Genomic DNA, 23,339 nt, shown 5'->3' with positions numbered 1-23,339 from the left:
ATTGTTCTTTATATAAAGACAAATAAGTACGTACAGATACGCTATGCAAGCATACTACATCACTCTTTATTGGTTGATAAATATCCACAATGCATGTATGCAGCCTTTGGGTGGGCTGCATTTAACACCAATCACAAATTTATAGCTAGAGGGGTATTGGATTGATGAAAAGGCGCTCAATCGTCTCCATATCCTTGCCGCTTGTGTGTGCGTCCTTTTTACCACGGTACATGAACGGCATGCACACTGTCAGGTTGATGAGTCGCTGCACCGCTGGAAGTAGCTCAGGATGCTCAAATCGAGCTCTGTTTGCTGTCTTCCATCCATCCTCGATTAGGTAGCCTATCTCAGTCATGGCTACCTCACTTGTTACATTGTACTCGTTCATGTAGCACTCCACGGAAGTTGCTACATCATTCTTGCTCTTCCCACTCTGCAAATTAAACAATGCAACATAAAGTGCATGCTCCAATTATATATATTAGTTAGTCACAAGAACCACTTTGTGAGCAATGATGATTAACAACAATATGCACATCAAAAAATGATATGGAAAGAAACTCTACATTGAATGAAGCTATGTCGTTCAAGAAACGGGCTATCCGCCCGAAGATCATAACAGCAGTGTCTCCCCTCAGTGCCCACTCAAATGCATCTCTGGTTGCTTCATCACCCATTCCCATTAGCATCCCGGTAGCTCCTAATTGAGGTCCGACTGATACCGTAGACACCTTCACGTGTTCTTTAAAAGATGGTTTGCAATTATGATGAAACCATTCGCTTTCCTGGAGATAACTTTCAGACGACATCTGAAACTGTACAGACAATGCATCAGTACTGGTATATATGAGAACGATTAGATCATTGCTGCCTTGTTGGTGGTTGGTTCATAATTAGTCAGTGCGTACCGCTTCCCTGGTGTAAGCCACACGGTACCTCTCATTTGGTTGCAGTTCATCCTCAAAATCTTCAAAGTTTCGTAACAGCCTTAGGTAGAACTTCCTCAGGTACTCGGGTAACATAGAAACTGCACTATCGTCCCATCTGCAACACACCATATATATCTTGCATCCAAATTAATCTAGCTAGTGAATTGGATACAACAGGTTAGAGGAATAATAAGGTAATGTAATCAGCCAAACTAACTAATACAAACCTTCTTAAAGCTTCAGCGAGCTTACCAGACTCATCTAAGGTAGCATGGTCATCAAATGTGTCATCTACCACGGTAATAAGTGCAAAAATCTTGGTAAGCATTGTCCGAGCCCGCGAGAGATCTTGCTCGTAGTATACGGTGTAGCACCAGAAGAAACACTCAACCACGCGATCACGCATGTAGTTTAGTTCCACTTCTTGGTAAATATCCTTCCACCATCTGAAACATTTTGTCCATATATCATCAGCAGGCTAGGCGTGGACTAATTTGTATTCATGAGTAGAAATTATTTACGTAATTTAAGGAGCTGTGAAGTAAATTAAAGCTCATGATTAATTTTAAGGTCACCCGCATTTATGTTTAAACTTCACTTGTATCCAAAATTTTTATATTAGTTACAGAATAGTGAGTCGTGCATTTGATTAGTTTCACAATTGGGGATGTTGTAAACCAGGGCCTCAAGCTGCCCTTATAACCGTGAACCTCTGCAGCCTATAGAAAGCTAGAGGATATTCTCATGAACTGAAAAAAAAATAAACTTCATTGTGGAAGTGGAAGACTGGCATGATAAACGGGAAGAAGATTAAAAACTTGTCATGTTTTATTTCAACAAGAGATAACTAGAAGTTTAGAACATGCGTACTGGGAAATGGCTTTGAGCTCTTTCAGGTGAAGACGTTGAAGTAGGTTAAAATCCAGCTTTGCAAGCTCTAGTATGGAGGGATTGTATGTTTGCTCTTGAGTGTATTCGGACATATAATCTAGGGCCTCCAATCTCTTCAGTGTCCTTGGCAATGGTAGCTTAAGGGCCCGGGTTACTTGACCAGCTAATGGGGCCCTGAGGCTACTTGTTAATAATCCCAGTCCCAGATGATGCCTTGCAAATGGAATTGCTTCTTCAAGTTCCACCTCTCCGTGCGTTAAAAGGTGAGCTGCATTGTATAAGCTTAACAAGCCTCTATGATCATTCGTTATTTCTGTACGGAAGCTTCCATCATCGCCTCTGAACTTGCTGATCAATTCGTCTGTAATGAAATTATCGTACAGATTTGTCATGCCAGTATGTGCAATATATATGCAGGCACACATATATACCTACCTGGAGAAACCCAAAGACCATGGGTCCTAAGGAGGCGAAATCGCAGGGCAACTTCATGGAGGCTACTGAATCCTCCACAGCCATGGATGCTGCGTAGTGTGGCATCAATCTGCTCCTGGAAGAGATGATCAATACTCAGATGCTGGAGGGTGTCCACAAGGCTCATCTGGTGCACCGCGTTGCTGTCGCTGCAAGCCTCAAACAGTCCACACACCTCCTTCCTCAATTGATTGACCCTCTCCCTCATGCTTCCCTCCAACATCTACAAGAATTATATATGCAAATTAAAGGCATACGCATATAGTACAGCATAGACACCGGACATGTTAAAACTTAATAAATCGAGCATGAGTGCGTGCCTGCATCGGTTTAGGGACGTAGTCGATGAAGAAGTCACCCCACACTGAGGGGTCAACAGTCCTCGCCTCAGCAGCGGTGGTGTTGCTGGCAGCCATTTGTGGATGTGCCGTAGTACGTCTGAGGAGCTTGATATATATAAGCCCCGTTCGGTTTGCTGAAACTTGGCTGAAAGTGGCTGAAAAACACTGTTCTGCCTGAAATGTTGTGAGAGAAAAACACTGTTCCGACTAAAAAAAGAAGCCGAACAAGCCGGATTTAAGGTAAGCCGAACGGGGTAGTCCTACTACTCAGTACTCAATGTCAAGGTGATTACTGAACTTAGTGATCGTCTAATTAATCACGGTCCACGGGGTGGTTCGTCTTGAAAACGTAATGGCATTCACAGATTGAGGGTTTCTTTCTTTGTTTGATTGATTGATGATGATGATCATGCATTCATACACCTTGTCTAAGATAGGAGTACCTTTAATAGGCGTAGTATATAGGTTCAATAAAAACGCCATGTATATAAAAGCATGCATGGCAACTAGTGACCAGTAATTTCCACACTAGCTAACTGTCAAATCTGCTGAATGAATTTGGTTGCGCGATGGTGATTAATAAATCACTAAAACGAGCAGAAATACTGTTAGGAGCGCGTGACAGGAGGAGAATAACTGTGTTTTTTTTTTGGACGGACGGGACACAACGTTTTCCATTAAGAAAGAAGCACATCTAGGTCCTGAGCTATATCTCAGTGGTGGGTTCCGTGGTTACGAACCCACCGGTCCTGGGTTCAAGTTTGTAGCGACCGGGGTTTATCCCCATTTTTTTTCCTTCCCTTAGGCTCTGGACATTCGCATGGCTGCGTGGGTCATGAGGGGTCAGACGATCCCTAGTGGTATTTCTAAAAGGATTGGACGAGCATATATTATATATATATATATATATATATATATATATATATATATATATATATATATATATCAACATTCTGTTTTAGCGACTGAATGTGAAGAAAAAATAGCAATATGTAGGGCGTGTTTGGTTCAAACCCTGGGACAAACTTGCTTGGATGAAACTCTACCTGTACCTTTCCTGTGACAAGTTTGGTTGGTGTCCTGGGTACGTGACTGGGCAGGCATCCGCTCGTCGCCTAAGCGGGCAAAATCAAGTCGTCTGGCTCTGCCTTGGATATTGTTGCCTGACATAAAGTGGCTGATAAGCCAGCCACACAAATCACGAGCACAATGCCTTTTCTCTTTTATTTTATTGTTTTGTCCGGCCGGCATTTCTCTCTTTAACCAAAAAAAAAAATCAAAAGGCCCTTTATTATATCCTTGTGATGTGAAATTATTTATATAGACATATCAATAAAAAAGTACTTATTGCACATATATAAGTTCAAAAAACTAAACACATATAGAGAGTTGTCATTAGAAATAATTAATCTTAATAATTTTACTGATAGACAAAAATCATTTATTTGGTAAACAAACTATTAATAGCGTTCTGTAATCATATATAGACGATAGGAACATGATTTATCTTCTCGTTAGCATTTCCAGGCACAGGCTTTAAACCAAACACACTTTCTCCGAATTTGCCTCACTAAGCAAAAAGAATCAACTTTCCAGTCAAGTCTCGTGCAACATTCTGATTTGTGTGGCTCGTGATCTGAACCATGCAACAAGAGTAAGTAGATTTGACTCTTGAATGATACTACCTTTGTCCGCTATTCTGATATATAATATATATTTGATGTGGATGAAATTGGTGTGCGTGATCTGTTCCTATTCCTGAATCCTGATCCACAGGTGGCGTATAGTGTATTAGATAGAATGAGCTGAGGCTAACGACGGAATTGTTCGGGCCACCACGAGGATCGCGTGACGATCGATCAATTGACGTGCATGGCGCCGACGCAGATGATGTCAATAGGGTAACTGTTTTTCTTTTAATTTAAGTACATATAAACAGCCACTATCCCCAGTAGGATAGCAGTTGGCCAATCCAACCAGTAGGATAGCAGTAGCTAGTAGGCCATATATGGCATCAACTGGCCGCCCATGTACCGGACGTGATGCGTCGTCGGCCGCCACCAATAATGCGCCGCTGGTCGATTGGCTATACAAGCCAGCACAAAAATCATACGCTCAGCTCACGCACAGGCGAAAAGAAATATGTACGCTTCTGTAATAATCAATCTATCGCCTCCACACGTTTTTACACAATGGAAAAGACTTCAGTGAGGAAAAATCAGTTCGTTACAAGCACAAGTGCACAACCAAAGGGGAAATAAAACAAGTTGTTAGAGCATCTGCACTCACTGCACCACAACACCGCATCAACGACGCTAAAAATTATATTTATCGATGGATGATCTGTCGCTAAAGATTACTCACAGATTATCTATCGCTGTTTCCTTGTTTACCGATTCACTATCTGTCGGTATAGATAGGTACATTTATCGTCATGCGGTCTGTCGCTAAAACTGCTTATATCGTCATGCGGTTTGTCGCTAAAAAATGGTTCCACATTAGCCCAACTCGCAATTTTAGCCCAGCCCATGAACACAGAAGAACCCAGGCTCTATTTCTCCCCTGAACCCTAAACACTACAAGGCCCAGTTCAAGCCCGTTAGAAAGCAAACCCTAAACTCAGCATCTCCATCCTCCCAGCAGCCGCCAGCACCACTCCCTCTCTGTCTCTCTCGCATCTAGCTCTCCACCACCGAGTTCGACGCCCCTCCGCTGCTCCTCCTCCGTCCTGCACTTCCTCCTTGTCGGGGGTGCTACGGACGACGCTCCCATGAGCCGCTCGCGTCTTCATCGACGGAGGGCGCACGTCGGGGAGGGCTGGCGCATGTGGGGGAGGGCGGCGGTGGCGGTTGGGACGCGCTCGTGAGGCCATGTGCATGTGGCCGAACCTGAGAAGCTTCTGTAGCCCAAGAAGAGCTACAACGGCGGCAGATCTAGAGGTTAAAGTTGAATGGAGCCACCACGGCACCACCGTAGCATCCACGCCTCTCCGTCTCAGGTTTCTTTCCTTGCTGTTTGGCTAGCTCATATTTTAGTTTCCGTCTTAACATTTGGTTTTTATTAGGTAGAGTGTGTAGATCTGAACGTATTATATACTCTGCTTGCGCATACCAACATATGTGCTAGGGTGAAATCTTATGTTGTTTTCTAGCACTAATTATAGAACAGAATAGAATAGATGCGCATGGTGTGGATATGTGCTCTGCTGTTTTTTATTTCTCCCATCACTGCTCTGCTTTGCAACCCAAAACTTAAACTTTCTGCTCCGTGGATAGCTAGACTAGTGCAGAGCTCTTATATGATTAATGTCATAATAATTTTGTCAAATAGATAAATCATCGCTGCTCTGCTTTGCAACCCAAAACTTAAACTTTCTGCTCCGTGGATAGCTAGACCGGTGCAGAGCTCTTCATTAAGGATACGAGAAGGGATTATAATCCAATCCAATATAAAAAAGCTTCTACATTGAACTGGAGAATGATAGAAAATAAGCTGAACTATTGTAGTTTTTTGTTGGAAGTCTATGTGTATACTATGTAGTTTTTTGGTGCAGGTTCTTGCACTTGTGCAGTCCTGCTTGACTTTAGTTGTGATAAGCTTTTCACTGCAAACGAACCGCTACTAGATAAGTAGTTCCAATAAGCTATTCAACTGCTACTAGATAAGTTGGAGAATGACGTGTCATTGTTGCTGGATCAGGTGCCGGATCTGTTCTCGTGGCCCATCCTCATCGTCTCAAGCAATTGCACTTGACTATTTTTGTATGTAGAAGAGTTGGGAAGTTGTGCTCTGATATGTCTTTTGCTTGCATTATCTCAAAGCACTACCAGCAGTTAACATGGTAAGCTTTTTTTAGAATTACTAAACTAAAAGGTTATTCTGTGGTTGCAAAGGGCTAATGTACTTCCTATATTTGTGGGATGATAATGTGCACAATGAATTGGCCCTTGCAATCATGCATTAAATATGACTCTGCATACTAAGATTAGTTCCATTGTCCTACATCCATTTTTTTGCTGCAGCTTGTAGTTAACTTTTTTTATAGCTGCTTCTAAAATTTTCAGTTGAAATTTAACAGCTGCATATGTACAGGAAAATTTGATGAAAAAATTTAGGTATGGGCCTCCCCTGCTGTTCCCTCAAAAAAAAAGTTAACAGCTACACATTAATGATCATTCCATATATGTACATGAAAGCTGCAGTACCAAGTTTGATGCATGAAAGCTGTAAAGTATTAGCTGAAAGCAACATTGAATATTTATTTGGGTAGATAAGATTTGTTAGGCTAGCATGCTGTTTGACTAGTTGCAGGACACAATAAACAAGTGACTCCATTGTAGATTGTTCTTGTATTCTCTCTGTTTCCATCTATTTTGTAGTGAATGAATACAAGTAGTAGGCTAGTAGCAGCCAATAACTATTCGATTATACTGTAATGCAATCTTCGGGATTACAATTTGAAGTTTGTTTCAGAGTAGCAGCGAATGATTTCCTCCTCTGTCTTGCAAACTCCTTTTTCTGGCTATAATATTTTATAATTCAAGTACCCATTACATGACCTTTAATTGGCTAGTAGCTTTCTGTGCAAATCAGCAGCCTGAGGTCCTTTCTCTGCTTATTTAGCTAACTTTTAAGTGCAAATCAGCAGCCTCACAGGAAATGTGTAACATGTTAAGTTATACAAATTAAGAATAGCACTAGCAATACTTAACAAGTCCTTGCACAAGAGATCTTCTATTTATGCAAAGTTAAGAATAAATACTTATTATTTCAGCATGACCTTATATGAATTTACCTATTTATGCTTAGGTTGTTGTTGTCCAACATGTAGGGAGCTAGCAGAGGCAACCACGGAACTCACAGTACACGCCACTACAGGATAAGGACCTGTCTTCATGTTCAGGCCAAAGAGAACTAGGACGTGGCTAGGCTCTGTGGTGAGTTGCATTGCTCTAACGCTGTAATCAGATTTTTGTCAATTGCTAGCACATAAAGGATTGATTTATGTAGTTTAATATTCAATTCAACAATCTTATGCAGTTCTGTGATATATAAACTATTCTGTGATATATAGACTATGTGATACACACTGTTGCAATATATCCTAGTTTGTTTTCCTTTACATGGGCTGCAATTGCATATTTTTCAGTGAGAAAAAAGCTTTCTGGAAACTTGAGATAGGAGCTGTGATAAGAAACTTGAGATAGGAGCTGGTGACATATGTACAGTTTGTAGGCAAAAAATGACCTGACCTTGAGATAGGAACCGTGATAATTTTTTATTTATTTTTGATTCATCTAAACTATCTCGTTGAACCCTGGTGCAAACAAGTAAAAACAAGAGATATGATGAGATCTAATTTGCATGTGTTTGTACCGCAACATTAGCTTGAGTAGCAGAAGTGTTAATTGACTAGTTAGATTTCTTTGGAGCATCTATTTACTACACGATTTGACTTGCTCGGCACATAAGTAAGCTACAAAGATACAGAAAACCAAGTCCCAATATGAGGCCTTCAATTTTTCTCTAAGTACCAATCTACATACACATTATTTAAGATCCAATTAATTTAACAAAAAATGAAGCATAGTAACTTTACCTGATCATGGATCTATGTTAACATGTTACTGATTGCATGTTAGGTTTTGGTTTCAGGGTCTACTACGGTGTTAGTTAGCAAGTTTGTGGATAATTTGCCACTCAAAGCTGATTTAGGTGCTAGTCTATCTCTTTTGGATACAGGTAGCTGATACTGTAGACTTATCATTGATTCATGTTTGTAATGGCTGACCATATATGTATGTCTTAGTGAGTGTTTGGACTTGGTCATGAATGAATCTATTTGTATGAGAAACATGCACAATGATGTTATTTTTGTATTAATTTGCAACCAAATGGCCTTTTATTTTTTTAAATGCATTTAAATGATCTCGTTAAACCATCAATCGCTAAAAACATTTGTAACTTCAAATTGTCTATCGCTAGAGTACTGGCAGGCTATTTGTCGCTAAATAGTAGCAGCAGACTATCTGTCGCTAAAAAAATTCAGGGCAACGGACTATCTGTCGCTAAAAGTGCTATTTAGCGATAGGACTTACACCGTCTGCAGAAGTCTGTCGCTATAACTTTTTAGCGTCAGATTGTCTGTCGTTGTAGCCGCTTTTAGTGTCAGACCGTCCATCGCTAATCTTGGTGTCGTGGTGTAGTGACTAGATTGAAAATATCTGATCTCATTTTCCTGTAACTAGAAATAAAGGGGATTAAAGGCAAACATCAAGCTCCAACAAATTCCATAGGATGTAACTGTTTCCATTTTGAAGAGGATAAATTTCCATTACAAGTTTTATTTTTCAATTATTGTTCTTTATATAAAGACAAATAAGTACGTCCAGATACGCTATGCAAGCATACTACATCACTCTTTATTGGTTGATAAATATCCACAATGCATGTATGCAGCCTTTTGGGTGGGCTGCATTTAACACCAACCACAAATTTATAGCTAGAGGGGTATATGTAAACTCCATATAGCTCCTAGAATCGCTGCGTTCTCAGCGCTCTGATTACTGTTACTCGTACACCCATCCAATCGATGCACGCGGCGTGTCCATGCTGCCTTCGCGTTGCCGGTCTTCCGGTGCTGCATTACCGGCGGACGTCGATGTGCGCATACGCTCCTCCAGTCCGTATCCTCCGCGTGTTTGCCTCCACCGGCCCAGATCCTCTCCTCGCTGCTGCCTACGGGCCCCTCCCTCCTGCTCACCCAGACAGGCACGTCCGGCCCAGTGTTCGCGCGGCGCCTGGATCTCGTGCGTATGCATGCCTAATTTCCCTATCTCATGATTAGTGGGCCCAGCTCTTCTGTGCCCCACTCGCAGTGATCCTGCCTATTCAGCCTCGGCGCCGTCGTCCACCAGCCTGCGAAGCTCGCGTCTCCACGCGCCGCGCAGCTGCCTCGGCACTCGCGCTCGCAGCAGCCTCGCCGCATCCGTCGACTTGGGCCTTTAATTCCTCCGCCTCCTTGCCTCGCTCGTATGAAACTCCCGCGCGACGAGAGCGCTGCAGCTACTGTCTGGTTACTGTTCACGATTCGGACGCCTCCACGTGCCTCGTGCGTGTGTCCGCGTCCTTTTGCTCTCTCCCGGTTCATTCAATGCCGCCGCCTAGGGCCTCTGGAAAAAAAAAACCAGCCTCGCAGTGCCTCGACGCCTCCGCTTCATCCTCTTCCCCTCCCCCAGCTCCCGTGGAAAGAAAAACGCCTCGCCGCCTCCGCCTCCGCCTCCATCTCCCCACCGGCCGCCACGCCCCCAGATGCCGCACCTACCTGCCTCGCCGTTGTCTTCCTTCCTCAGATCCACTTCACCTCCTCCTGTTCCCCAGCTAGGTGCCTGGTGGGCATCTCGGAAGAAGGAGGGAGCGGCTGAGCAAGGCAGAGGTGATGGGGAATTGGGGGGCGATGTGGTGGCCGGTGGCGGCGGCACCTTGCCGGGGTTCTTGGGGAGGAAGAACCGGTACGCACGCGTGGACGGCGTGCTTTTGCAGGAGTCGCAGGACGGCGGTGGCATCCGTGTTCGCGGCAGAGGCGGTAGCTGCTGGAGATACGTCTTTTCCTGTTTCGTCTTCGCGTCCCTCGACCATGTCCTGCTCGGCTACGGTGAGCAGATCTCCACTGGAAGTCTGGAATGACGTTTCGTTCTTGATGCAAATTTGGTCTTACTCATTGAGCTAAGAATGACTGTAGCTTTCGCTTTCTTCGGTGGTTTATTTAAGCAAGCAAATAAAATATATAATGGTCTAATCTTAGATAAAAAACGTATGTTATCTTGCTTAAAAAAGTCATTTAAAATATTTTTCGTAATCAATCTGTTAATGCCAATCTTGACCGTACTGAAACTGCTCTGGAAATACTCTGGCAGAAATGTTTTCAAGTCTAGCATATGTAATGGGATGATGTCAAACTGTTCTGCAAATTCAGTTGGTGTCTCATTTACTTGGATGCTCTTTCTCATACTGATGAAACTGCTGAAATAAACTGCAAAATGTATAGTTTTGTGTCTTTGACATATTTTCACTGACACTGTTCTGTTCATGTCATCATGTGTTGGTGTGTCCAGACACAGAGGTGCAGCAAGAAGTGCCCTTCCCTCTATTAGATTTCAGGCCTCGCAACATTTGCAGATTTGGACATTTTTTAACTTTTATCGTCTGATATTTCAATTGCAGCTTTACAGAGCTGCTCCTTCTATAATTTACATGCATGTACCTTCTATAGCATAGAGTAAGTTATGTAGACAAGGTTTCTCTATCATTCTTATATGTCTCTCCACTCTCCAAATGGAATTTGATTGATGCTTCACAGGTGCTACCTTACGGTGCCATCATGGCAAGATTTACCATGGCTTGCAGCTTTAAAGCCTGCAATTTTTTCATTTCCTCTTTCATGCATTTTGTTTGATCGACAAGGAAGTTGAATTATCGTATGAATTGCCTGCCTGCAACACCTTCATAATAAAAGGTCAGGCCTTCATCTCTGTAGGTGCACTCTTTGATTAGGTGTCTCCTCTATTTAAATAATATATATGTGAATTTTTAATTTTGAGTAAATATTATGTTCGACTTTCGTGACTGCTGTATGGTGTTTAGGCTAACTATTGGTAACATGAAACTCAAACCATTACAATGGCGTCTTCGAGAAAAAACTACTGCCGTGCCTCAAAAGGTCACACCATACAGGAAAGGCTTTGTGTATATATATTTAACTGCAATCTTATTTGAGACAGCAATGAGCATTTACCAATTCTCAATTAGTCCACTCTATGTACAGAGTAGTGTACTTTAAAAGAATAAGGTCAAACAGTTAGCACGGTTCTAATTTATTTATTTCAGTCCACTGTTCTTACTATGAATCTTAACCTAACTATGGGGGGTTGCGCGCTCGCCGCCGCCTGCCGCCTGGCCCCCGTGCCGCGTACTCGCCAAACGGCGCCCCGTGCCGCCCGCTCCTGCGCGCGCTCGCGCACCCACGCGCCAGGTGCCCTGCTGCTGGCCGACGAGAGGGAGAGGGAGAGAGATGCGACGGGAGCTGAAGGCTGCTGGCCGACGGGAGGGAGAGATGGGAATGGGACGGCAGGAAGAGAAGAGTGAATAGCGAGAGAGAGAACGAAGAGATAGGGGCAATTTAGTCTTTTGCCTTTGTGTTTACATATTTTGATTTTTTTAATTTATTTTTTTCCAAGTGCATTTAACGGTCATCCAAAACAGGGGTAAACGGAGCTTTCATTTCATCAAAGTGAGGGCAAAATCACAATGTTACAAAAAACAGAGGTAAAATTATAATTAGACTCCTGAATAAGGGTAAGAACACAATTTCCCCTACATATAAACAGCCACTATCCCCAGTAGGATAGCAGTTGGCCAATCCAACCAGTAGGATAGCAGTAGCTAGTAGGCCATATATGGCATCAACTGGCCGCCCATGTACCGGACGTGATGCGTCGTCGGCCGCCACCAATAATGCGCCGCTGGTAGATTGGCTATACAAGCCAGCACAAAAATCATACGCTCAGCTCACGCACAGGCGAAAAGAAATATGTACGCTTCTGTTATAATCAATCTACTAGTTAGCGTACACGTACGTTGCTACGAGATAACTAACAATTTATACTAAAAACACACGGATCGTACGATAAGATAATAATACTGTAAAAATTAAATATCAACGTTAAAGTTACAGTTAATTCAAAAAGCAAAGTTTGTGAAAATTAACAGTCACGGAGAACGCGGCGTCATAGGCTTACAAACTCTACTTTATAGACCTTTCCGTGATGCGTCTAAGATAATGTTTTATATCGGTGGAAAGAAATCTCCGATATCCATTTCTTTCGTACGTCTATAAATCTATAAATAAGTTCCACCGCATCTCCATACTATTATGTACATAGGTTCGAGTATATATGTAAATATTAGTGTCAGTCACATGGGTAATATTGCGTGTCTTGAAAAATCTTTCACAAAACCTTAAAACAAAGTATGTTATACTCATCGTATAAATGTGTGGCTTTAGGTCTATTCCACACAGACATATACTGTAGAATAAGGTATCCACTTGAGTGTCTATGGTAAGATTCACCATCAGCAATATAGAAGAAATAGTTAAATCATATGTATTATTATTGCAAGCGACGGTGATTTGAGTTACCCATCTATGTCATCTGCAATGTTTTTTCCACAGATGAAATTGCATTTGAAGATATCATCGTTCTATCTAGGAATATGTACATTCACTGCGGCGATATACTGCAACCTTCCTATCATCCAAATATGCAATCCATGTTACCAAATTAAACCTCGTAGTTTCTGATTGAGATCAGGCCTAGAGCTATATTGTGATTTTCTCTTATTCTCAAGTCTATTACCACCAAATAATAGTAATAAAACTTATGAATATAGTACCCGGAATGTTTACTTCTTGCGGGTAATTTAACCTTGCTGTTAAGGGGCATCGGATAGGGAGAAAACCTTCCACCTGATTCCATCTACAGCCCAAACCTACCCAGTAGATAGTTCAAGGGTTTTACATCATTTTCAAATACGAAGTTACATTGTCCTTATGAAAGTAAAGCACCAAACATCACAAACGGCACCATCATGTATTCACAGCCACGCTTCATCCCTGCAAGACACTCCATATGTGAGTGTTTGACTAGCCTAACTACGTTGGAAACAAATCATATTCTAGAGTGACACGACGATTCACAATTAGACTTGACTTCCAACAACCAGCTTACTAACCGAGACGAATAAAATTATATTCCAATAACTTTCTTTTTTTGCTACTTGCACATTGCAGGAATGTCATTCCACTTGCTCACAGTATATGGATTTGTATGCACACCAACATGGGATGGCAATGTCCTGAAAATTCTTGTCATGCCCTCCTCCCTCTCAAGCTCCTCCCTAGTGCACATACTCTGTTTCTCCTGCACAATCGACACACGTTGCATCAAACTTCATAGAAATCAGTCACCAACAATGCAAGGAAGTGGATTTCCCTACCCCAAGCGTATGCAAGGCTGTTCTTGTCCACCGTAAGGAGATGGAGCTCTCCTATTACTACTTGTTCCATTAGCAACACCACAACCAAATCTCTCCTTTAAGGTGGAACTAAAACGCACCTATATAATCTCGATGCTGCCAAGGACATCGAGAGGTCACAGGGAGGTCTCCAGTAGGTGAGAAGGCACTCCATGATGGTTCGACCCCCACATGAAGATCTGTGCATGGCAACAAACACAACCATCAAGTGGGTTTTGTTAAAATATGCACGAATAGATGACATCATATGTCTAATATAAATTCATTTGATCCTTGGACAGTTTGGCTGCACAGGTTAGATAAACATGTATTGTGATGTTGTTTGGTTCAGACCCCGGGCAACTTGCCAGGGCCTGTTAGTTGCTTGTGGTTAATCAAGAAATTACCCGGTCTGGCAAACTCTGATTTCGGGCTTTGCTTGGTTGAAGCCCTGCAACCATGCTTGTGTGAATGACAGGGGCAGGCAGTGGTTTGATTGTTGTGTTTCCTGCGAGTCCCAGTAAGGAACAGAAGCATGTCGCACTATTTATATAAGAGAAGTTTTAAAATGGGGCTATTGCGTTCTTGCCCCAATTTTGACGTCCAATTGTGATTTTACCCCTGTTTCTGTCATCGTTGTGATTTTACCCCTGTTATTTGAAAACGAAGCTTAAGTATACCCCTACTCTGGTAATAGCAAGTAACGGTGTTAAATGAGCTCAGTAAGGACAAGTTTGCCCATGCGAAATTGCCCCTACTTATCTGAATACATTGTGATTTTACCCCTGTTTTCTAAAAAATTTGACAGCATAATTACACAACTTGTTACCTATGATTCCACACAGCATGCAAATATAGATAGATAATATCACATCAAATAAAAGTGTAGCAAAAGTATCCATACAGTACAAAGCCTCATCCAACATACAAGTCCAACAAAAGCGGTAGCTAATAGTGAGATATTACATGTTCAGTGTCATACATCACATTCATGCAACTATTCCCAACAGTGCACCCAACCTCCCTCCTCTTCCTCTTCCTCTTCCTTCTATTCCAGGCCCTTCTGCTCCTTCTGTTCCAGGTCCTAGACTTGCACTTCCTCTTCCTCTTCCCCTTCTCCTTCCCCTTCCCCTTCCCCTTCCCCTTGCACTTGCACTTGCACTTGCAGTTGTACTTCACATGAATGGAGAAAAATGGTTCAGTAAACAAGTTGACTAAATAAGCATTTTTTTCAAACAATAATAACTTTGTAATAGAAATTCTCTACTATGAAACTTTGTAAAACACTGAAACATCAAAACAAGCACAAGTTACAAATGACACAGAAACAACCTAAAGATATGACAAGGTAAACCATCAACACTTAGAGCACTGAATGATCACTTCAAAACAATCATAGGCACTGAAGGTAGCTCGGTGTGGCAATTTGACTGTCAGGCCTTGTATCAAGGCAGTCCAGCGGCAACTGAGGACCAGGGCCAGACGGGTTTGGCCCAAGCTTCTATCTTGCAGCCTGGGAAACGGTCAAGAATAGCATCATGTGCTTCATGGATGCCTTTCACAGAGAAGAAGTGCAACTGGAAAGGGTGAATAGATCATACATGGTATTGTTGCCAAAAAAGCCTGGATTGCTAGCCCTGATCATACCTGACTACAAGGCTGCAGTCACAAATCAAGAAGCTTGTTGATCTAGACCAGACTGGATTCATCCAAGGTCGATCCACACTGCTCGATCAGTTTGCAAACGCCACTGGACAGCAAATCAACTATAACAAGAGTACATCTGTGCCCATTCACATGGATGAAGAGACTGCTGGCTCTACTGCTATGCAAACAAGGCCGACTAACCATCAACATTTAAGCTGGGCTGGTTTTAGTTGCTACTTCTATTATTGATTTAAATTCAAGAAATACTTGCAATTGAATAAAAATCTACAGTTGTAATGATCTTTTGAGTAGTCATTTAAATATGGCAGGCAATAGACACTAACGAAATCCTCTTTTGAAATACAAATGAGCATGACTCACATTGTTTGTGAAGATGGTTCATTTTGAGAAGATGAGCGATTTCTCTTTTGACTAGCAGTTGGACCTCCTTGGCAATGCTTCGCTATATGGCCTAGTTCATTACATTCAGAACATGGTCTCCTTTTCTTACTGGTGGTGGCCTCATCATAGGACTTGATCCTAGAATTTCTTGGTCTTCCTGGTTTCCTTCTCAGTTTAGGCTTCTTGATTTTATAGCCCAAATCAACATATGGCCAATTATCCTTGGATGTCATTGGATTGAAAGAACATGCATATGCCTTTTTTAACCGATCAACAGAGAAGTATTCATGCACAAAGTCATCCATTCGTACCTCTCTACTAATCTTAGAAATGAAAGCTAAAGCATGGGTACAGGGCTGTCCAGTTACTTGCCAAGCCCTACAACTACATGTTTTTTGTCCTAAGTTGATTGCGTACCTGAATCTGTTCACAGTTACTTCAGCTGTTCTAGCCCCACATATCAATACTCTTGGCTTTAGCATTTAGAGCATTGGTCACAGCTGGAATGATTGTGCCTGGCATTTTACTAGCAAGCTTGGCTCTCAAAACAAATTTCTCAATGATCATTTGTCTTATCTTGTCATGCATATCCACAATTTGAAAATTCTTGGTTTTAGACACCCAACTGTTAAAGCTTTCAGAGAGGTTGTTGTTGATGTAATCTACCTTGCATTCTTCCCCAAATTTGCTTCTACTCCACACAAATGGATGGTTGTCATCCAACCAGGATAGTGCACTAGGATCCTTCTCCTCTATGTTTCGCATGAAGTACTTGAACTTGTCATTTGTGAAGCTCTTGGCAGCTGCCCACATATTCTTACCATAAAGCTCACCACTGTACCCATTCTTCTTCATGTTCTTCCACAAGTGCCTCATGCATTCTCTATGTTCCACTCCTGGGTACACATCATGTACAGCCACCTCAAGTCCTTTGCCCGCATCTGTACTAATGACCAAGCCTGTAGGAGTACCAATAGCCTTCTTTAAGTTTGTCACAAACCAAGTCCAACTTTCTTTAGACTCGGTCTCAATCACACCATAAGCCACTAGAAATAAGCAGTTTTGACCATCCACTGCAACAGCTGCTGCTAACTGACCCCTTCCCCTTCCAGTCAAGTGTGTGGCATCATGGCAATGTAAGGCCTACATCCTTGCAAGAACCCATCAATGCATGGTTTAAGAGCAACAAAGAACCTACTGAAACACAAATCACCATTGTCATCTTCTTCAGTGTCTATGTCAACGATGCTGCCAGGTACTACTTTTAGAAGCTCAGCTTGATAAGTTGGTAGCAAGTTATAGCTATCATTCCACTTCCCATATATGATGTCCATTGCCCTTAGCTTGCCTCTGAAAACTCTATCGTATGGAACTTCTATCGAGTACTTCTTCTTGAGCCTATCTTGCAACTCCTTTGGTGTCATTTCAGGGTCTTCCCGCAGTAAATTGACAACTCTTTCAGCTACCCATTTATTGGAGGCCATTGTTTCACCACAATTGTTGAATGAACCACAAGTATGCTTTGGACCACTAGTCTTAACCTGCAAAAAAACAGCAAGAAAAGAACCATTTTATTAGTAAATTGCTGCACACTAATACTTCTTACTTGATGCTGAATGTTACAAAAAAATTGAAATCACCTTGCAGCCAATGTACTTTTTACTTGTAGATGCAAAAAACTTCCAGTTGCAACCCTGATTTGCTCTCTTGCATATGGCTCTAAATCTGCTCTTGTCCTTTTTCACAATATCAAAAGCATGATCATTCAAGATGGCATGATGTGTAACTGCAGATTTGCACTGATCCACGTCTGGAAACACCACATTTACATCAATACATGGATTATCAACATCGTATGAGAAGGGTGGAGGGTCATATTCATCATCATCAACAACAACTGGTTCATCGGGATTAAACTCAGGGTCAGAGCAATCATCACAAGAATCAGAGGATGCAGCCAAGTCACTATCATAGCTGCTATCACTTGCTGCCACAAGTGAATCAGTGTCAGAATATATGCCCTCCTCATCAACTCCTACACCCTCATCATGATGTGCGCCTTTTGCTTTGGATTTGGTGGCTCTCTCTTTTTTGGTGGCTTCTTTTTTGTTTGTGGATGTGGCTCTCTCATTGGTGGGCACTCTATTCCTTACAGAAGGGTGGCACCTACGTTTTGTTGGTGAAAATTGCAATGGACCCTCAAAATCATTAATTTGGGCATTAATGTACACCTTTCCCTTCTCTTTATTGAGTTCAAACCACTCAAGCAACTGCTCATCAGTTTTAATCTCAATAGAAGGTCCTCTAGAAATTTCATCCAATGCACGCCACAAACTTATGTACTGTTTTGAACCCCACATGTAGTGCTCAGCTATGAAATTAACTAGCTGCAGTAGGTCAAAGCTATGCATGTCAACAACTTGAGTAGGCAAGGTTCTACCCTGTTGCCATGATTTTGGTCCCTCATCAGGCAAACCGAAAAATGACAGAACTCTAACAACAAGACTCATATCCATGCGATTTGGCCTACAAATCACATCACCGAATACACAGTTAGCTAAATCGCTCTATAGACAGAAACTCATTCTTCCTACAGATTGATACTAATTTTCCTAAAAACCAAATCACATGAGCTCTAAATCTTACCTAGTCTCTTCACCAACGTCGCATAAATCCATCTCGCCGGGCTCGCTGCTCCTGTCCTCGCGTGGCGTAGCGCCTGGAGGCCTGCCCGCTCGAGGCGCCTGCCGCCCGACCACGCTACGGCATGCCAGAGTGCCCACGGTCAGGCGCAGGTGCACTCTCAATTCAGTGATTCACACGGCCATACATGCAGTGCATTGCAATGCAGTTGCAGTGCAGTGCAGTGCACGGCTCCGCGTCGTCAAGTCAAGATAGCAGCAAAAACAATAATAAGAATCAGAATTCAGAATGATGGCCCCAAAAGATATGGTTTTTTGTAGGATTAGTTTCTTGACCATTTACTACACGTCCTCTCATGACTGCCTAAACAAGCTTTGCTTTAAATTCCAATCATCCCGTCTCGGTCTCTTCTTCCTCCCTCTCCTCTCTGGTCACATCGTGCACACGGATGCCATCTCTCTCGTCTCTCTCTCCATTGGCAGGTTGCAGGCGTATATCACTAGCTAAGCAAGCAATCAAAGCACTACTACTGCCTGTCGCAAGTAAAGAGCTATCGGAGACGACGACCAGCACAGTGAACTGGCAGCTGCCTACATGCACCAGCTCGTCTTCTTGATCCTCTCCCTCTTCCTCCCCGATGCAACCTTCTCCGCACCCGCCAGGTCGTGCAACCGGCAGTGCAGCAGCACCACGGTGCCGTACCCTCCAGATCCGAATACGAATACTAATGTTAGGGCTTGGGCGCACGGTTTCGCACAGCAGGAAGAGAAGACCAAGGGGAGGGCGTACCTAGTGATGCTCGTCGCCGGCGAAGGGGCCGAAGTAGCAGCGACGGCCGGCCCAGTCGTCTATGGATGGGGGGTTGCGCGCTCGCCGCCGCCTGCCGCCTGGCCCCCGTGCCGCGTACTCGCCAAACGGCGCCCCGTGCCGCCCGCCCCCGCGTGCGCTCGTGCACCCACGCGCCAGGTGCCCTGCTGCTAGCCGACGAGAGGGAGAGGGAGAGAGATGCGACGGGAGCTGAAGGCTGCTGGCCGACGGGAGGGAGAGATGGGAATGGGACGGCAGGAAGAGAAGAGTGAATAGCGAGAGAGAGAGAGAACGAAGAGATAGGGGCAATTTAGTCTTTTGCCTTTGTGTTTACATATTTTGATTTTTTTGATTTATTTTTTTCCAAGTGCATTTAACGGTCATCCAAAACAGGGGTAAATGGAGCTTTCATTTCATCAAAGTGAGGGCAAAATCACAATGTTACAAAAAACAGGGGTAAAATTACAATTAGACTCCTGAACAAGGGTAAGAACACAATTTCCCCTTTTAAAATATATGTTTGACAGTTGTGCAGTTCAGTCATTCTATATTCTATATTAAAGAAAATAATGCATGGCTTGCAGTCTCATGAGTAAGGAGTATAGGACTGATTTATATTTAGAAAAAAATCTGGTGCCAGACCATGTGCCAACAAAACTCAGGCAAACATGCCAATCATATGCTAATATTTATTTTTTTTCTGCTTCTAGAGATGTGGTTAGCTACTGACCTACTGTCATAGGCATAATCACTAAACAATGTTTGTTGTTACCTTATTATCACCGGAGCTCCGTATCATTGCCCTTGGTACTGTTTCAAATGTCTCCAGCCCTACTATCAACAAATCGCAGGCACCTACAAATGCAAGCAGAGCTACAGATGTTAAACCAAGAATAACAGAATGTCTCCAGCCCTACTATCAACAAATCGCAGGCACCTACAAATGCAAGCAGAGCTACAGATGTTAAACCAAGAATAACAGAACACATGGATGCAAGCAGAACACCAGACTGATGCAATCATGATTCATGAAAGAGGATGATGAGTCCTAGCTTAATATAAAACAAGGCAAAAACTGTGTTTAGCACATTGTGATTGCCCAAAAAATAGAAAAACATGCTTGTACCTCAATCAATCTATAATGAACTCGTGGTACTCGGCCCTGCATTCAGAAGAAGAAAAAAATCTAACAAGAACAGTTTGTAGATGATCAGCAAATTGGGTCATATGAAATCATGCTACAACTTATTAACATGACACCTTGCAGCTCTAAAATAATAGCAAATCAGTAATTTTTAGCAATGATTTTTGGTTTAGTACCCAAAAACATAACAGCGCTACACATTTGTCTAGCCTCACAAATCAATAGTAGCAGGGTAGCTGACTACACAAGTGGAAGCAATTGTCAGTTAAGAATGGAATTGATTTTCTTCTATCCATGATGTTAATTATAGCAGGCATGCAGAACTTCTATCTCTCATGTTAATAGTCGCAAATAATTGCTGCACTTCTATCTATCTATTTCCCTTCATTTGCCATTTCTCTAAGATAGTCCACAGCAAAAAATTATACATACCACTGCAAATAATTATACATACCTAGTCCGCAACTTCTCAAGTGAATCTCATGGCCCATGACACAAGAGCTTCAGAAAGGGAGTTCCGAGTTCAGGCCATAGAGATCAGAGTTGTAAACCAGTAGGCTACAGTAAAGCTTGTGAACACGATGTCAGACGAAGATGTTAAGAATCAAATCAGTACATTGAAACAAAATCAAAGCGGTTCACTAAAATGAATCCATATCATCGAGGTGGTCGGCGTGCAACCTGAGGAAGGAGTCCTCGCTCGCCTCCATGGCTGCTGGTTGATTTGAAGAAGCGAAGTTGAGATCGCCTCGCTGATGCGTGCTGCCGGCCTGCCACCCTCTGTGGCTCCGCCCGACGCGACGCCCCTGCCGACGGCCAAGCGTCCCTGCTGCTGCTGCGCTCCCGACCTGGCTGGGTGCTGCTGGTCCAATTGGTGTCGCCCTGCCCAGTGCCGCGGTGCTGGCGGCGTCGATGGTCCGCGGACTGCAGGGCGAGGACGAGGGCTGAAAAAGATCTGATGGTCCGCTGATCCGAAGTTGGAGAAGCCATTGCTACCAGGTTGCAAAGCTGTCGTATCCAAGACCATGGCTGCCAGTTTAGAAAGGATATTTCAAATTATGTCTTCTTGATATGAAGCTCTATGTACTATTAGCCAATATAAGCACTAAAATATTGTTTTAGCTGCCCCTGTTAGCAACCAAGCAATGATGACTGTTCGTGTGACAATCGTGCATTTCGCTTGCCAAGTAGTCAACACACCCATTTTAACTGAATGGAAAAGCTCATGCCTTTCCATTGAAAAATAAATAAATATTTCCTCAATGGTGCAGAGATTCTTAATTTCTAAATTTTAATCTAAAAATATGCCTTAGAACAGAACTCATGGATGGCTAACAATTAACTATCTTAACCGTTAGTTAACTGTTCGCTCCTAATTCTACATTTCACATGGAAACATTTGGTTTTCTGTGAACGGGGCTATATGGCACATGTAGCATTAACCAATATTGAATTAACCAAATCAGCATGTTGCTTTTTAGTAGAAAACATGAGGCAAATAAAGGCTTGGAATGAAAGAGCACACTAACCTGTTTATCAGAGTATTAGTATGTGACTCACCTATATTTGCAATATTCTCAAATGTGTGCCAAACAGTGTCTTGTGGCTGTTGAGGTTTTTAGATGAAGGCCAATTCCTGACACCTATGAGGTGAAACTAATATGAGTTAGAGAGCTATTATCCATTTTCATGTGCTCTGTATTCAAATGAACTGAGCTTGTATTTCAGATAAAACTTTAGGTAGTTTATTACTACTTGCAAGTGATAGCAATTCTGCTAATTCAACAAAACTGACATCTACTGTGATGCAAGTGATACCAAGTTAGCCAATTTGTCATGGTTGTTGGTCCAACTCTGAAGGAGACATCTAAGAATCCCTATCTGTGTATCTCAAATCAGATCCATCCAACCCTAAATCCACAACGCTACGATTAATATAAAAAACATTATATTTAGTTTGCAATCGGGAATCCGATCATGTATTCTGAATAAAAGGCGTTTGGTTTGCAATGGAGAATCCAACAAGTATATATTACCTGGAAGCTTGTTGCTCCCTTAACCGAGACAAAAGTGAAAGAATTTCTTCTTCTCCTATAAAAGAAAAACCATGGAACAACCAAATCATAAGGCGAGAAAAGAAACGAAGATGCCAAGAACTTGGGACTTGGGAGAACATAATCGTTTACTGTGCGGCTATGTGCCTGTGTCTGATCCGCTCGAAGAATAATAGAGAGGAAGTTGGTAGCATGACAAATCGGCGGCCTGACCACGGTTGTAGGGTTCGGTGGAGGGCACCAGCCACCGGCGGACGGAGGGCCGGGAGCGGGGATGTAGAGGCGCTCTCCGCGCCGGAGCCGAAGGATGCCCGCCGGGGGAGGCTGGGAGCTGGGGGTGTCGAGGCGCTCTCTGCGGCGGCGTCGCGGGTTGAAGGGTCGAGATGGCGACTAGAGGGGGGTAAATAGTCGTTACTAAAACTTAATCGCGTCGGCTAACTGAAATAACTGCAGAATTAAAACTATCGGTCTAGCCAAGACTACACCCCTCTATCTATGTTCTCTAGCACCTTGCAAAGATCCTAATTAAGCAACAAAGGTGCCGGGCTAACTAGAGCTCACCTAACTAATTCTAGGAGCAAGGTCACACAAACCTATGCCACTAGTATTTCAAGTAATGAGGGAGCTCCTACACATGCTAGTAAGCAAAAGCACAAAGCCAACTAAGCTCACTAGCAATGCTCAATAACAAGGCAACCAATGCCAAATTAGAGAGCGCAAATACTTAGCTACACAAAATAAGCAAAGTGACTAACAAGGTTACACAAACTAAATTAGCCACGCAAGGGAGCTACTTCTATGCTACACAAGCAAGAAGGTAACTAGTGAGCTATATAAGCTAACTAATCATAAGAGTAACTACACAAGCACAATGTATATAAAAGTAATCACAAGCTTGTGTAAGGGGATTGCAAACCAACGGGAAGAACAGGGT

The 23,339-nt window shown here is 42.8% G+C and overlaps 2 protein-coding genes and 1 pseudogene across 6 annotated transcripts; all 3 read right to left on the bottom strand.

The window, feature by feature from the left end:
- Positions 1 to 145: 145 nt before the first annotated feature.
- On the bottom strand, positions 146 to 2,710 carry LOC136471939 (tau-cadinol synthase-like). The gene is made up of 7 exons (XM_066469692.1): positions 2,615 to 2,710; positions 2,256 to 2,517; positions 1,800 to 2,181; positions 1,157 to 1,375; positions 909 to 1,044; positions 567 to 815; positions 146 to 433 (listed from the first exon to the last, which is right to left on the bottom strand). The coding sequence occupies exons 1-7, from the start codon at positions 2,708 to 2,710 to the stop codon at positions 146 to 148; spliced, it is 1,632 nt and encodes a 543-aa protein (XP_066325789.1).
- Positions 2,711 to 13,225: 10,515 nt separating this feature from the next.
- Positions 13,226 to 22,379, bottom strand: LOC136471914 (uncharacterized). Of its 5 annotated transcripts, XR_010762155.1 has the most exons (7): positions 21,912 to 22,379; positions 21,057 to 21,380; positions 20,806 to 20,856; positions 19,980 to 20,062; positions 13,691 to 13,809; positions 13,512 to 13,614; positions 13,226 to 13,308 (listed from the first exon to the last, which is right to left on the bottom strand). XR_010762155.1 is itself a non-coding variant. In XM_066469676.1 (6 exons), exons 2-6 carry the CDS (start codon positions 21,376 to 21,378, stop codon positions 13,289 to 13,291), a joined length of 579 nt encoding a protein of 192 aa, XP_066325773.1. In that variant the 5' UTR covers positions 21,379 to 21,380; positions 21,912 to 22,379; the 3' UTR covers positions 13,226 to 13,288. The 5 variants fall into 5 exon arrangements, 3 of the variants coding, with proteins under 3 accessions (XP_066325773.1, XP_066325757.1, XP_066325766.1); XM_066469676.1 differs by lacking the exon at positions 13,691 to 13,809; XM_066469660.1 differs by having other exon boundaries at positions 13,248 to 13,614.
- Positions 14,657 to 18,435, bottom strand: LOC136510092 (uncharacterized; annotated as a pseudogene).
- Positions 22,380 to 23,339: the final 960 nt, after the last annotated feature.

This window comes from Miscanthus floridulus, chromosome 1 (assembly GCF_019320115.1).
Source record: "Miscanthus floridulus cultivar M001 chromosome 1, ASM1932011v1, whole genome shotgun sequence".
In the NCBI taxonomy this organism is placed as follows: Eukaryota; Viridiplantae; Streptophyta; class Magnoliopsida; order Poales; family Poaceae; genus Miscanthus; species Miscanthus floridulus.
This window is presented reverse-complemented; position numbering and strand designations above follow the sequence as displayed.